This window comes from Oryza glaberrima, chromosome 8 (assembly GCF_000147395.1).
Source record: "Oryza glaberrima chromosome 8, OglaRS2, whole genome shotgun sequence".
Taxonomy (NCBI): Eukaryota; Viridiplantae; Streptophyta; class Magnoliopsida; order Poales; family Poaceae; genus Oryza; species Oryza glaberrima.
This window is the reverse complement of record NC_068333.1, coordinates 9,491,535-9,507,125: the sequence shown is the minus strand read 5'-3', so window position 1 is coordinate 9,507,125 and position 15,591 is coordinate 9,491,535. Positions and strand designations below refer to the sequence as shown.

Genomic DNA, 15,591 nt, shown 5'->3' with positions numbered 1-15,591 from the left:
TCTATTCGTGGCTTGGCTGCACCAGGGAGGTGGACGCTGGTTCCAACAGCGTCCAAGTATGGACGTTGTTTACAACGGCGTCCAATTCTGGACGCTTTCTGTATTAGCGTCCATCCTACTCCTATAAATCCCCCCAACGATTTACTAATTGTTTAATTTAAGGGTAATTATTTATTATAAATAAAAAATTCGGGACCTATATTGCGTTTGTTTTAACGGTTAATGGACCTATTATATAGTTATTTCGGTTCAATGACGAAAATCAAACTCACTTTCAAATTAAGAGATCTAAAATGGACTTATTCCTTTCCCTGCAATCAACAATTAATGGGCTGGCCGACCGGTGTGGTTGTATTGGGCCTGGGGGCACCAGTGCACCACCTGCACCGCCTCGTGCTCACGAAACCCGATCGATCGGTGATCTGCACCGTCCATCGCTCCACACCCAATTCCCTCCGGCCACACCGTATCGCATCGCATCTCGGAAAACGGCATATCCGCGTCCCCCCCGGCGGGGAAGTCATAGAAATCGACTTGGCCGCTACGAAACCCAGAGAAACACACCCCGGCGGCACAGCCCCCTCCGCCTCTCGTCTCCCGATCCCGCACGCGGCCAGCTACAAATACGCGCACTGCACGCGTCGCACCGCGCACCGCACCGCACCGCGCCCCCCCCCCCCCCCCCCCCCCCCCCCCCGCACGCAGGAACGGAAGGTGGGTCCCCCCCCCCTCCCTCCCTCCGCTCGCCGCCGCACGAATCTCGAGGCAGGCCGGAACCCTAGCATGGCCGGCGGCAAGCGCCGCCACGCGCGCAGCAACCCGACCGCCGGCGGGCCGCGGCACGGCGCCGGGGCCGGGCGTCGCCGCCCCGTCCCCGAGCTCCCCTCCTTCGTCTCCCCGGCCTCCGTCGCCGCCGCGTTCTCCTCGTCCTCCTCGGGCGGCCGCGGCCGCGGGGGGAGGGGCGGGCGCCGCGGCGGCGGCAGAGGCGGGTCGTCGAACTCCGCGTCCGACTCGTCCTCCCACGCCGTCCCCTTCAGCTACGCCGCGCTCCGCCCCTCCGCCTCCTTCGAGGGGGCGACTCAGGTGCTGGATGTCACCATCGACACCGCCCCCTGCGCCGACCCGGCCTCCGCCTCCGTCCCGGTGTACTCGTACGGCCCGGTTGGCGGGATCGGGCTGGGGTTTCACGGCGAGGAGGAGGATGAGGAGGAGGAGGAGGCTGGTGAGGCTGGGCTGCATCTCGGATTGGGATTCCGGGGTTGCAGCAACGAAGAGGTGGAGGAGTTGGAGGAGGCCACCTTCGTGACGCCGAGGAAGCCGAAGGAGAAGCCTAAGGGCAAGCGCAACGAGGGATTTTTGTCCATTGGGGGAATTCGGATCTACACGGAGGACATCTCATCGCCAGAGTCGGGGGTGGGTGACTCTGATGAGGAATCGGAATCAGATTATGAGGGGAGAGATGGCAATGATGATGGTGATAGTGACGAGGAAGGCAGTGATGTCAACGAAGGTGGTTCGGAGTTGTCTGGATCAGATTCAGAGGAAGACTTGAGCATTGGTGATTCATCAGTTGATGATGAGGTTGTTGCCGATTACATGGAGGGGATCGGCGGGAGTGAGGAGCTGTTAAGCAGCAAGTGGGTGGCTGGAATGAATTTGGTCGATTCAGATGATGACGATGAGATGGATACAGATGAGGATGAGGATGGGTTCTTGAAGAAGGTGAAGGGACAGCTTGAGGGTTATGCCTTGATGAATGCATCCGAGCAGTATGGGATGAAGAGGCCGAGCTCAGCAGATCGGTTGAAGGGAAAGGGCACTGCTGTCAGGGCTTGTGACCGGGACCTGGCAAGTATGCGAGTGATGGGTCTGGATGATGTGATGATGGTAAAGGATGTACGCATGGCAAACAGGTTAAGAAAGGGAGCAAAGGTGGCTTCATCATCTTCTCACCTCTCCAGGTCCTGGCCTAATGAGGGTAGGAAGAGCAAGAAGTATCAGAGTGTACCAGGTAAAATGCCTTCACTGTTTTCTGTTGTTTTTTCTTTTATGTTATCCATTGTCAAATATGGGAAAATTAGAACAATCAGCGGGCAAGCACATCTCACTATGTATCTTGAATTGAAAAGTCGTAGTGCTAAGACTGCCAAGCTTCCATTAATCATGGAATGTTCTTACTAGTTGTTTGTGTATGTTAATAACATTTAGGTTTGATTTGTTTTAAAGCTTTTAAATTTTTTGTTTCATAAAGATGGCATAAAGTAAGTCTGGTTGTATGCTATTGTTTCCACTTTACAGAGAATTTGAGATAATAGCTGATAAGTATTGCCCAATTTCCACTCTCTTTTTAATAGAAGTCATGGGCTCATGGCAGATGGTGTGTATTGATTTTAGAAAAATAGCACTAGGTTGATCAGTGATTATCTATTGTGTACCTTTTTAATACATTGGCGCAACTAGCTTGTTGTGTTACATTATGATTGTCCGTCTCCATATGGAGAAGTAACTCAATGTAGACCTTTCAGATTGAAAAGTCTGCAGGGAATAAGATTATCCTTGCAAAGTTCAGCTTCTTAAAAAGTTGCTCGGCCACTGTTTACATTAATGCTCTTCTTTGTTCACGTATGTTACAATTATATTATGTTTGTGTGCCTGCTCAAATGTTCATGTTCTCATTATATTAAACCTATATTGCGATGGGTTTGTAAAATTTTTTGTATGTGATTCAGGTGAGAAAAAGAAGCATCGGAAGGAACTCATTGCAAAGAAGCGCCGCCAACGAATGCTAGGCAGAGGAGTTGATTTAGATCAAATTAATACTGTGAGTCTTATAGTTGCTTTCACATGAAGTGACCTTATTCTGAAAGTTATGCCCGTATGATTCTAAATCATCATAGCAGGAGTCTAGTTATTTTCTAATTCTCCAGCTCAATCCCCTAAAAAAAAAGGCAAGCACACAGTCATTAATGTCTATGATATGGTATAAAGATATTAGGGATTGTACAAAGTTCAGTGATAAATGCAAGAAAATAGTAGTAATACAACATTATGTGAAGAGACCTTTTACATTTTGAAACTCAGGGTCTATGCAATGTGATTCTGTCCATTGAGTTTTAAACCGGAGGATGTTAGTGTGGTGCTATCTGGATTCAGTTTTGTACTCTGTTTGTTAAAGTGGAGGTACAAGATAAGATGTGCACAATATGGAGAAATGCACATCCCTAGAGAGAGTTTCATATCCACTGTAGCTCTTCTTATGCTGTCTGTTTTCCTTTATGTTGGTTTTCTTAATCAAGCTGGTTATGGGTAAACTTTGAGCTTTCATACTCGCATAGGATTTCTTATGCTTTCTGTTGTTGGATGGTACTTGGTTATTTTCCCTTCCCCATTCCTTGTTAGTATAAAATGATGTGTGGCCTGGTTCTGTTTCTTATGTGCAGAAATTGAGGAAGATGGTCGTAGATCAGGTTGATATGGTATGCTTCCAACCAATGCACACTCGAGACTGTTCGCAGGTATTAGATGCATGTCTGTCTATCATTGATTGTTTGTATTGCTTGTTAAAGCATTTGTATTCAAGCGCATGCTAATTGTGCCATTATTGTTGTTAAATTTGTAGGTTCAACGCCTTGCATCTATTTATCACTTGAAGAGTGGGTGTCAAGGTTCAGGAAAGAAAAGGTAAGTGCCATATGAGTAAATTTACCGATCCTAGTAGCACTCCCATGTCATGTTGAATCTTGCCACGGACACATTGGTTTGATACAACATGTCATAATGATGAGTCATTTTTCCCATCTCTTCGATGATGATAGGCATGTTAGTTAGTTTCCTTAACTCCTTGAGGTATGCTTATGTTGCAGCATGGTGAATGATACCAAACATCATCATTATGCATGCGAGTTCATGTCATTTCAATGTGCCTGGAATTTTTGCATTGCTAGGGCTCAAACTAAAATCTTTACATAATTGTCATTGTATTAAGTAATGCCTTACTGGTGTAGGATCTTGTTCTTTCCCTATACCCCGACTGCTCTGACTGTTACAGATCCATCCTTAGTTCCTAACCGACTTACCCACTCAAATTGCTCTTCTTGTTTTATATTCGCTATTTTATTTTACTCTTTAAGGTAGGAAGGTGCATGACCTCTCCTGCAACAAACCATCTGTCCTTTATGGACAGTGGTAAAGGGTGCAGTGGCTTATTAACCACTCCCCTGTTATGCATGGGCACTGATACGAGAGACGTAAGACAATGACGTGTTTCCTTGTCGTGTTCATCGCGTAAGCGATGTGTCTGCGCATATAGCAACTGCCATAACCTGGTTATCTATACCAAGATGGTTATGTGTTAGTTGTATGCAGGACATTGCACCTCCCAACCATCTTGTAGCATTGCATTTTTATGCTTTCTATACTTACCTGCTGTTTACCTATTTTATATCAATTATGACATGTAATGGAGATAATGGTAGTTGCAATCTTTTTCTTGTTTAAAATCAGTTTATGTTGGCTAGTCAAGCCCATGTCCATATGAGAAAATTGACATCATATGTGGTTTTGCACTATATTAAAAATTTAGTTGGTGAGGTTGCAAATTAAATGGATACCCCAAATTTCAATTAACTTGCATTCTAATTATTTTGTGTAAGTAAAAAAAAATCATATGGAAATTCTTTGATCTGCTGAATGCAGCTGCGTTGAGTCAAATGTTAATACAACATTCTTGCCGTAAAGTCAATAATTCTGTCTTGCAGATTTGTCACTGTGGCATTAACCGCGGATTCTTCTTTACCATCTTCTGAGGGCCAAATCCGACTTGAAAAGGTGTGTATACACTGCTCATATTGTTAGTCGCCACTCTGTTCAATTTTGAAGTGCTTTGATTCGTTGAGCCCTTCATGAATTCACATCACATTTTTCCTTTTTTTATGCCCCTCGGTTTAATATTATAGTCACTTTGGGTTTGTCCTAAGTCAAATCTCGTCAAGTTTGACCAAGTTAGACAAATATAGCAGTATTTTCAACACAAAATAAATATACTATAAAAATATATCCAATGATGGATTTAATGAAACTAATTTGATGTCGTAAATGTTGGTATGTTTTTCTACAAACTTGGTTAAACTTTAAAAGGTTTGACTTAGACAAATCTAAAGTGACTTATAATATGAAACAGAGGGAGTAATAAACTATGTCGAATCTCAGTACTGTAGTATTTCTACATATAACATAAAACATTGTACATCATTTTTTTGTCTTGATATTCACCAGAAAACATTTTATTTGACATAATTGGTCTTGATATTTTGTTTTATTGCAATCATGTTATCTCCTTGCCAGTGTTAATTGTTCCAATCTTCTGTCTAAATTGCTTTTCTTCTATATTTCAGCTCTTGGGAACTGAGCCTGAGGACTTTACTGTCAATTGGGAGAACTCTAAACGTCCAGCCCAAGTGAAGGGCCTCTCAGCTCCAGGAAAGTTGGCAAGGAATCAGACTTCCAGTGGAAAGAAATCTTCCAAGAAACAAGTATCATTTGCTGAACGTCCTGTATCTTTTGTCTCCTGTGGCACTATGGCGGAATCTGTTACTGAGACAATTGCAGTTGCCGCAACCAGTGGTGAAGTCTCATGTGAGAAAATTGTTGAAAGCGACTCTGTCAAGCTGGGAACCTTTGAGATGCACACCAAGGGCTTTGGTTCTAAGATGATGGCTAAGATGGGATTCATTGAGGGAACTGGCCTGGGCAAAGATGGCCAAGGCATGATGCAGCCCATCCAGCCAATTCAACGTCCCAAATCTCTTGGACTGGGAGTAGAATTTGACAGCGAGGCTGAGGCAATCAAGGCAAGGTCAGAACCACCAACCAAAGCAAGGTCAGAACCACGGCGAAATTTGAGGAAAGTGGAGATTGGTGGCGTTGGTTCCTTTGAGAGGCATACAAAGGGCTTTGGATCCAAGATGATGGCGAGGATGGGGTTCGTTGAGGGCTCTGGCCTGGGGAAGGATGGCCAGGGCATCGTCAACCCCTTGACTGCGGTGAGGCGACCCAAGTCAATGGGGCTGGGAGCTAAGAATAAGTATTAATACCATATGTGCCTTCTATCTATCTATGTTATCTATGTTATGTACCTTTTACAGCCGCTTGAGTTTGATAACCTAGTTGTATATATGCTAGGAGAGCATAACCCCGTTGGCCGCGGCAAACAGCACGCGAAATCGTGGGTTCCGATGCCCCTGGCTGTAGGCAGTAGGTTCTATCTTGTTTACATTGCGGCATTTCACATTTTTCATTCCCTGTTGTTTTGTTCAATTCTCTGGAGGAAAGTTATTTATTTCCATGGTACGTCTCATCTAGTGTTTTTGTGTCAACTTGTCTTTCTGAAGTTATGTGAAGCTGCGATGGATGCCCTGTGATCTCCCTGTGATCTTTGCATCAGCCAGCAGGTTGCATTCGTCTTGCGTCTCGAATCCCTCTGCTTGTTTGAACTTGAAATAATTCTAGGATTAAGCTTTTATACTTAGCGGTTGTAACACTAAACCCTAAACTAGTTCTAAAATTGAAAACTGCATGTGGCTTATAAGCCAAATCCAAACTAGTGAGTCTCTTCATACACAGAATGGCTGGATCTGGTTTCTAACCAGTAAGTTTAAACAGAAGTTCTCTGAACGATGAGAAGACCTAGCAAATTGTTTGCCTATCTCTCATCTCACGAAAAGGTTCCCGTAGACCTAGTAAAGTTGACAGGTTGAATAAAGCTTAAGCAAAGCTATGTGTAGTCACACTTGACACATGGATAGATCTTAAGCAAAGGCAGTGGAAGTCAAACAGCTGACACGTGCAGATATAAATACAAAGTGAAATCTTTGTAATAGTGCTCCTTTAAACCAAACTCAAACTCGTTTCTATCTAGTACTACTACGGTGTATACTCATGAAGTACAAAATGGAAAACACCAAAACGAGGAACAAAAAATAATAATCTTATTATCATGTAGTAATAAAACGCATAGATCACCTACATAATGAAATGACGTGGACAGTGCGGACGATGACGCCATGGATCAGTCGAGCTTGACGGCGGAGAAGAGGTAGTAGACGAAGGCGAAGGAGGCGGCGAGCCCGACGGCGCCGGTGGCGAGCATGACGGCGAGCGCCATGAGCAGCGAGTAGCCGACGTAGAGCGCGGCGGAGACCGGGCCGCTGAGGCTGTGCAGGTCGAAGACGAGGTAGTAGACGGCGTAGCCGAGGGTGTAGGCCGCGACGGAGCCCGAGGCGAAGAAGGCGCGCCACCACCACCTCCAGTCCTCCACGCAGAGCCCCATGTAGGTGAGCACCACCGACACCTCGCCGCACACGGCCACCAGCAGCGCCATCACCACCAGCAGGAACCCGAACACGTAGTACACCCTCCCCAGCCACAGGCTCGACATGATGAACAGCAGCTCGATGAACAGCGTCCCGAACGGCAGCGTCCCCGCCACCGCCACGAACACCCACGGCGAGCACTGCGCCGCCGGCACCTGCCTCGCGATCTTGTTCGTCTTCACCGGGTACTCGAGGTGCCCGACGCGGGATGCCACCAGCCCGCCGGCGAGGGTGAGCGGCACGGAGACGAACGCCCAGAGGAGGAGGATCACGGCGAAGAGCAGGAACGGCACGGCGCCCGTGCTGCCGTTGTACCAGAGCACGCAGTTGAGCGCGGTGAAGACGGCGAAGCCCGCGCCGGGGAAGGCGCAGGAGGCGCGCCACGCCACGCGCTTCCACCCGGCGCTGTCCCCGTGCCGCACCGTCTTCCAGAGCCGCACGGCGGCGTACCCCGCCGCGAAGCCGAGGAGGAGGTAGATGCCGAGCATGCCCGTCACGAGCGCGCCGCGCGACGCCGGCGACATGAACCCGAGCGCCGCGAAGAGGATGGTGGCGACGGCCATGGCCAGGATGCGCACCCCATCGCCGACCATCACGCAGAGGAGCACCGGGTGGGCGGGCTCCCGGAACACGTCCCCGGCGACGAGCTTCCACCCGGCGAGCTCGTCCGCCTGCGGCGCCAACCCCGCCTCGCCGCCGTTCTCGTCGTACTGCGCGAGGTCGCGCCGCACGGTGCGCAGCAGGATGACGAGCAGGATGGCGGCGAGGAACGCCACCACCACGATGGAGTTGAGGATGGAGAACCAGTGCACCTTGGCGCCGCCCATCTCCAGGTACGCGTCCCACCGCGACGGCCACTCGACGCCGCTCTCCACGAACGCCACCTCGTAGGAGAAGACGAGCGGCCGGTTGGCCCGCACGCGCATGCCGACCACCGAAGGGTCGCACCCGGCGGCCGCCCTCGCCGGCAGCTCGTCGTACATCTTCTTGCCCTTGATCGCCGCCGCATCGTGCTCCACGCTGCACGGAACGACCTCGAACCCGACGACGGTGTACCCGCCGCCGTCCTTGCTCCCGCCGGCGAAGCTGATGAGCTCGACGGCGTCGGCGGTCGCCATCAGGGCCTCCGCCCTGGTGGTGCCGTTCCGCGGCTTGTTGACCAGCACGGTGAGCTTGAGGTGGTTGTACACGTAGTACTCGCCGTCGTCGGCGCGCACGCCGACGGGGAAGCCGGTAGACCGGACGAACACCCCTGGCGCGGCCAGGTTCTTGACATACCGGACGACGGGGAGCGTGTCGAGGAGGAGGTTGACGTGGTAGGCGTCGTCGATGCGGGACATGAGGAGGTCGGCGGTGGCGGGGGGAAGCGGGTCGGTGCGGCAGAGGAAGGCGGTGGCATTCTTGAGCATGGAGAAGCGGTACGGCGAGGTCTCGATGCGGTCGCCGAGGAGGAGCTCGCCGAGGCTCTCGGCGGCGCGGTTGACGCCGCCCTGCGGCGCGCAGAACGGGAGGGAGTAGTAGGGGAAGGGGAGCTTGGACGACGGCGAGGTGAGGGAGTTCACCTTCGCGGCCAGCGCCTCGCCGGGGCGGTAGCGGTGCGGGTAGCTGCCCGGGAGGTAGAACGCGGCCGCCGGAGAGTGGCCGGAACGGAGCAGGAGGATGAGGAAGATGGCGAACGTGGAGCGGGGAGCCATTGGCGTCGCCATGGCCATTCTCGCGTGCAGGAGGATGAAGAGGTGAGCTGATCAATGTGTGTCGTGCAAAACCTGTTCTTATTGAGTACACCTGCTTGATTATCAAAGAAGAAAAGAAAAAAAAAGGTACTTTACTTATCAGTTATCACCCATGAAATGGGAGTTTTTGAGAGCATGAACTGGGTGTGAAAAATCGAATAGGTTTACTTAATGGGATTGTCCAATTTTTAGATGAATTTTGGTCAGTTTTTCTCAACATTAAGTGAAAATCTAACCATTCTTATTATCATTCCCCTTATTCTCTATTGAGTAAATTTCACAAAACTACGGGTAGTTTAACTAAATTATCACAAAACTACATATTGAAAGTGTTACAAAACAAAACTATATATTTAATATAAAATCTATCACAAAACCGCATATTTAAGATCGAATATTAGATTTAATACCAGAGTTATCATAAAAATTCTATAGTTTAATAATCCTTACCACTACTGCTATGTTACGGTTACAAATGTTGTAGTTTAGTACTAAACATGAAGCCAAATTTGTAGTTTTGTGATAATTGTATTATTAAATGTATAGTCGGGTGATCTTTCATCCTAAATCTATAGTTTTGTGATACACCTTTTTAAAATATGTAGTTTTGTGATAGTTTAATCAAAGTATATGTATTTTTGTGAAATTTATACTCTTCTCTATTTAAACACACTCACTTCTATATTTTAGATAAAAAGGGTCAACTAATAAATTGTTCTAACATATACATAAAAAATATATATGATAAACATTTACAACTAAATACAAAAATATTCAAACTCTACAAAAAAAGAGAAAATATGGACCAAAGTCCTTCTGCCTAGCTACAACTTAAGTAGAATCGAAGTAGAGTAGCAAACGAGCAAAGTTAATTAGCACATAAGACCAGCGTTAGAAATTGATGATTGCATGCTTGTCGTACATTTTGACTAAGCAAAGCTAGCTAGCCTCACTAGCAAGAAAACCTTTTTGAACATAGATCAAGATTCCAGCACAAGAAGAAACTAGCAGGCCTTGTGGTCGCCAAAGATGCAACCATGGATATATTGGATTTGTTTGATTAGCAAGATTTGCTCCATGTAACAGCATCTTCAATTGCCTCTCCAAATCGGACTCTCCAAACACTTATATAATCAGCTCTCCAATTGATTTGGTAACCCAAACTCATTCCTCACTCCAACAGGCTCTCCATCAATACTCTCCATTACGAACCTATGACACTGGGACCCACACGTCAGCCTCTACTACCCCTTCTTCCTCCTCTTTTTCTCCCTCTTCCTCTTCTCATGGCCCTCTTCCCGTGCAAGTGCGCGACGACGATCATGCAGAGGCTGACGGCGGCGGCTCGCAACGGCGACCTTGGCAATGACGGCCTCAACGACGACCCATGGAATGGAGGCGGAGGTCTCCGCCGTGCGGGGCCGGAGGCCGCATGGAGGCGGCGGAGGTCGCGCCCCCACCCCGAATCCAGCGGGGGCAGAGCTGGGCGAATCTGGCGGGGGCAGACGCCGTGCTTGGCTAGAGGCCTCTAGACTTGGCAACCTCGGTGACGATGGCAGCGAATGGCGATGTAGCAGACGACGACAGCGACGGCTGGCGACGGAGACCTCAACGGCAGCGGTGGATGGCGATGGCGACCTTGATGACGACGGTGGTGATGGCGCTCCTCTGTGTGGGTGCGGGATTGGTGCTGCGACGGCGACGCGGGGATGACAGCGACGCACAACGGGCTCCTGCTTAGCAATGGCGAAGCCGGATTCACTCCTCGTTGGCTTCGTCCGCTCCACGCTCCCTCCCTTATGTTGCTTTTTTCTGCTTCTCGTTGGTGGCGGCGGTCGCGGAGGACAGCGCGAGCAACGGCGTGGTCACGGCGGGCGACGGCGCGGAGGACAGCGGCAGTCGCTGCTTCGACGCCTCTTCCTTTGTGCCGTCGTCGACACCAGGACATAGCAAGCGAGCCGATGCGAGGAGCCGAAGAGGAGATGGGAGGAGGAATGTGTGTGGGGCCCATAGTTGGCTAGTGACTTTTGGCTGGCCAAATTTGGCTAGTGGAGGGAGGGTTTTGGCCAGCCGGATGGGGCTTGGCCATCCAATTGGAGAGGCTGTTGGATGACTTCTTTAAGCTGGAATAGCTAAAATTTAGTTTGGAGAGTAAAATAGAGAGGCTGTTGGAGATGCTCTAAGGGCATATTTAAAGATATAGCTCGGTATGTAGGCTCGTAGTTTATTTAGAAATTATCTTTTTATAATGGTTAAGAAGACAAAAGCTGTAATTAATGTACCAAAATAATTTTCTACGTATTAATTTCTTTCCATTTTTCCATCTCCATTTTATAAGCGCTAAGAGTCGATATTGAGCTATTGCTAAGCTTAACAACGATCCTTTTGTTTCATTTGCCATCTCTCTTCCATCTCGATCAACTTACTCCGATAGGGGGAGTATTTTGTTAACAACTCTAAGAGCTCAATATTAATTGTGGTTTTATATGCCCTACATACCCTACAGCTAGGGAACAATGATTATTAAGAGCAAGTTCTGGAGGCTACTACAACTTATTTTAACCATGTCATCTACTTGGTAATTACCTCAAATACACAAACAACAACAATTTTATTTTATTAAATGACGTTGCTATATTTGTGGCGCCACAACTCATGTTATCTCACTTTCTCTTTGCATGAGTTCAGACTTGTAGTTTAGAGCAGTTACAGGTTCGCGCTCTCATCCAAATTAAATGTTTGAAAAAGAGTAAATTATATTCACGGTACAACAAATTGTTAGGTGTGTGCAGTTTAGTGCAAGAACTTAAAATTAAAATTTAAGCGTTATAGTACACCAACTTAACTAGGCGGTGCATTTTCAATTGTAGTGAAAGCCCTGTGGGATTTTCTTTGCCCCAGCGGGCAAGTGGAAGCCACACGACATTTTCGGTCAGGTTTTAATCCCTATATGCTTTGTGGCTTTGATGTCTACATGTTACTAACTGCATAGGGATCATCACATGAACCGAGGCCATGATGAAGGTGGACATGTTTGCATTGTTTTTTAAGCGTTTATTTGTTAGTTTAGCAAGTATGCACCGATAATTTACTATGTTAATCAATGGAGACACACCGGTGGATTTGTTGCTGATCAGTTTAAGGAAGGGGGAGATGGCTCTCACGATATGTGGATAGTGGATGCTGGTGAGATGGTGAATGGTTGGTATTTGGCTGAAATTTAGAGATTGGTGGTGTTTAATCAGTGCCAATGTGCCGCTGATGTGGCAAAAAAATCCAACGAGACTTGCACTTTGACTGAAAATGCACCATCTAGTAAGTTGATTCACTACTCAAATTTCAAGTGTTTATACTGAAGCGCACCCACCCGATAATTTCTTGTACCGTGAATACAATTTACTTTTTCAAAGAAAAAAAGATTTAGCATACCAAAGAAAGTGTACTCGGGTAGGATTTATGAAGCTTCCCAGGATACCAAACAAATGGAAAAAGAAAAAGTACATCTAAGATCCTTCATCTTATCATCGAATTACAAAATCGTCCCTCAATTGAAAAACCAGATACTCCTATAACATCCCTTAACTTACAAAACTGAGTTACTATAGGTCCTTAGATGGTATTGAACCCGGTTTTATCTGACGTGGCAACCGAGTCAGCGTGGGACCCACATGGGCCCCACATGTCAGGTTGACCATGTCATCACCATATCTCTCCTCTCTTCTCTCTCTTCCTCCTCCTTTCTCCCTCTCACTTTGCTCCTTGTCTGGGCGGGCTGGCCAGTGGGTGCGGAGGAGGCCGACAGGGTGAGGCAGGAGAGAAAGAGGTCCAACAGGCAGTGACGGGCGACGCAGCAGCGGAGGCAACACTGTGTTGCGCCGACGAGGATGGGGCCGATGTGCAGCGAGAGCAACGCAATTGGCGCCGCCATCCTCCCACAACTCCCGCAGCTCCGACGGCTGGTCCTCCTCGTCCTCATACATCGCGCCGCCCTTGCAGCCAACACCACCGACGGCTCACCAGCTCTTGCGCCCATCGGCCGGAGGCAAGGAGGTCAACGACGATGCGGTGCGGCGTCGACGAGGATAGGGCCAACGTGCAGCTGGAGCAACGTGATTGACGCCGCCATCCCCCACTGTTCCTGTAGCTCCGACACCTGGTCCTTCCCGTCCTCATCCACCGCGCTGCCCTTGCCGTCGATGTCACCGACGGCTTGCCTACTACTGCACCTGCCGTCCGAAGGCGAGGAGGTCGGCGGCGAGCATGCACGAAGAGGAAGGAGGCTGGGAGGCCGTCAAGGGAGATGGGGAGGCCGACGGCGATCAGACGGGGAGAGGGAGGAGGCGGCGCGGGAGCATGCCGGGGCTCCGAGTCCACCTCCACGGTGCCCACCACCGCAACGCTCGCCTCTACACCAACCATCACAGCGCCTGCCTCCACCTCCGCGACACCTGGCCCTGTCTCCACCTCCATGTACACTGCTACGATGCCCACTTGCTCTCGGCCCGTTGCTGCCGCCGCCGCCGCGCCGCCACATCGCCCCTTCCCCCACGTTGCCCGTCGCAGGCCACCGGATCTCCTCCCGCCTCGACCCACCGCCCGACCCGCTTAGACGAGGAACAAAATGAGAGAGAGAGAGAGGAGGAAGGGAGAGAAGAGGGGAGAGAGAGGGTGATGATGTAGTCACCCTGACATGTGGGGTCCACGTGGGTCCCACACTGACTTAGCCGTCACGTTGGACAAAATTGGGGTCAATACCAACTAAGGACCTAAACTGACCCAATTTTATAAGTTGATGGATGCTATATATTTGGTTTTTCGGTTGGAGGACGATTTTATAATTCGATAACAAGATAAGGGACCTTAGGTGCACTTGTTCCCAAATAAATAGACCTAGCTTGGGCTTAGAGCCTTAGACAAAAATTGTTACCCAAAGTAACAACCAGGCCTAAGTTCATAATAGCCCACTAACGACGGGTCTACAGCCCATTTATACTCCAGTTTCAATAGATGGAAAAAAAAGCACCGAAGGTTCCTCAATTTGTCATCGAGTTACAAAATCGTCCCCCAACCGCAAAATCAAATACAGGACATCCCTCAAGTTACAAAACCATTCACTTTAAGTCCTTCGGTCGTTTTTGACCCCAGTTTTATCCGACATGGCGGCTAAGTCAGCGTAGAACCCATGTAGGCTCCACATGTCAAAATGCCAGGTCATCTATCTCCCCTCTCTTCTCTCCCTTCCTCCTCTCTCTCTCTCACTTTTCTCCTCTCCGCAGGGCGGCTGGTGGGTGGGGAGGATGTCACTGGGACGAGACGGGAAAGAAGATCCGGCGGCCGACGACGGCACGTGCGACCTCGGGGTTAGACCATCGGAGAGGCCTGGGAGGTGTCGGCGGCGGCGACGACACGTGAGAAGGGAGGCGGCGGCGGCTGCGATGCTTGAGAGGGAGAGGCGGCCGGCAGCGAAGCAGGGGTGGTGGCGGGCGGAGCGGGCGCCGTGGCAGGCGAGCGCGCAGGAATAAGCTGTCTTCGGCGGCGTGCCCGCTCCGCTCACCGCCGCCTGCTCCGCCCATCGCCGCTTGCTCCACGCACCGCTGCCCAGCGCTCACACACTCCCGCTGGCCACCTCCCCCCTCTCTCTCAAGCTTGTGAAGAAGAGAGAAAAAAGAAGATGCCGCGGAGCTTGGTCGGGAGGAGGCGGCGGTGGGAGAGGTAGACACCGGTGCGCGGATCCATCCACCCCTGCCCTCGGGCACTTCCGGAGTTGGGCGGCGACGGGGCGTCGACCGCGTCTCCCCTCTCCGGCCGGTGGTAGGGATCCTAGCGGAGCCGGGCGGGCGGAAGGCGGCGGCGACGGGGTTATCGTCGCGGTTGATGCCAATGGAGGAGCCATCCGGTGTCGAAGCAGCGACACCAATGCCCTCCTCCTTCTCCTGCCTCCCGAGCCTTTTCGACCCTGAGCTCGCATACGCGGCGATGCCCTCCCTTCTCCCCCGCTGCCGCCGCCGACGTCGGCGGCCGTCGGTGCGGTGCCACCCTCCTCTCCCACCTCACCCCGCCGACTGGCCTATAGGTAGAGAAGACTGAGAGAAAGGAGGAACCGAGGAAGGGAGAGAAGAGGAGAGATAGAGATGACCTGATATTCTGACATGTGGGGCCCACACTGACTCAGCCGCCCCGTCTGACAATTGACAATACAGAGATCAAAACCACCGAAGAAGTGAATAGTTTTGTTAGTTGAGGGATGTTGTATATCTGATTTTGTGGTTGGGGGACAGTTTTATATCTTGATGACAAGGGAAGGGATTGTACTTTTTCCTCGGTAGATCCACCACCTCCGAAGGAATCGAGGATGTCGTTTCCTTCCCCACCTCAGCGCGGTTCCAGGTGGACCGCGGGTCCCACGCCTGGCCGCCGCGGGAGCTGAGCGGTGCCACGTCAGCGCGCGACGCGAGCTCCAATCCACATACACCTTCTCTTCCCTCCAC

At 50.0% G+C, this 15,591-nt stretch overlaps 2 protein-coding genes across 2 annotated transcripts; one reads left to right on the top strand and one right to left on the bottom strand.

Moving 5' to 3' along the window:
• Positions 1 to 768: 768 nt before the first annotated feature.
• On the top strand, positions 769 to 6,359 carry LOC127782076 (uncharacterized). The gene is made up of 6 exons (XM_052309142.1): positions 769 to 2,011; positions 2,730 to 2,821; positions 3,441 to 3,515; positions 3,620 to 3,681; positions 4,758 to 4,827; positions 5,394 to 6,359. Exons 1-6 carry the CDS (start codon positions 784 to 786, stop codon positions 6,087 to 6,089), a joined length of 2,223 nt encoding a protein of 740 aa, XP_052165102.1. The 5' UTR covers positions 769 to 783; the 3' UTR covers positions 6,090 to 6,359.
• A 632-nt stretch (positions 6,360 to 6,991) lies between these two features.
• LOC127782078 (transmembrane 9 superfamily member 11-like) lies at positions 6,992 to 9,099 on the bottom strand. Its single transcript, XM_052309143.1, has one exon. It carries the CDS (start codon positions 9,080 to 9,082, stop codon positions 7,067 to 7,069), a length of 2,016 nt encoding a protein of 671 aa, XP_052165103.1. The 5' UTR covers positions 9,083 to 9,099; the 3' UTR covers positions 6,992 to 7,066.
• Positions 9,100 to 15,591: the final 6,492 nt, after the last annotated feature.

Bases quoted from the DNA above. Each gene is read 5' to 3' on its own strand.
- LOC127782076 (XM_052309142.1), top strand. From the start codon at position 784: ATGGCCGGCGGCAAGCGCCGCCACGCGCGCAGCAACCCGACCGCCGGC. The intron at 2,822-3,440 runs GTGAGTCTTATA...TCTTATGTGCAG, and splicing joins ATTTAGATCAAATTAATACT to AAATTGAGGAAGATGGTCGT. The intron at 3,682-4,757 runs GTAAGTGCCATA...TCTGTCTTGCAG, and splicing joins CAAGGTTCAGGAAAGAAAAG to ATTTGTCACTGTGGCATTAA.
- LOC127782078 (XM_052309143.1), bottom strand. From the start codon at position 9,082: ATGGCCATGGCGACGCCAATGGCTCCCCGCTCCACGTTCGCCATCTTC.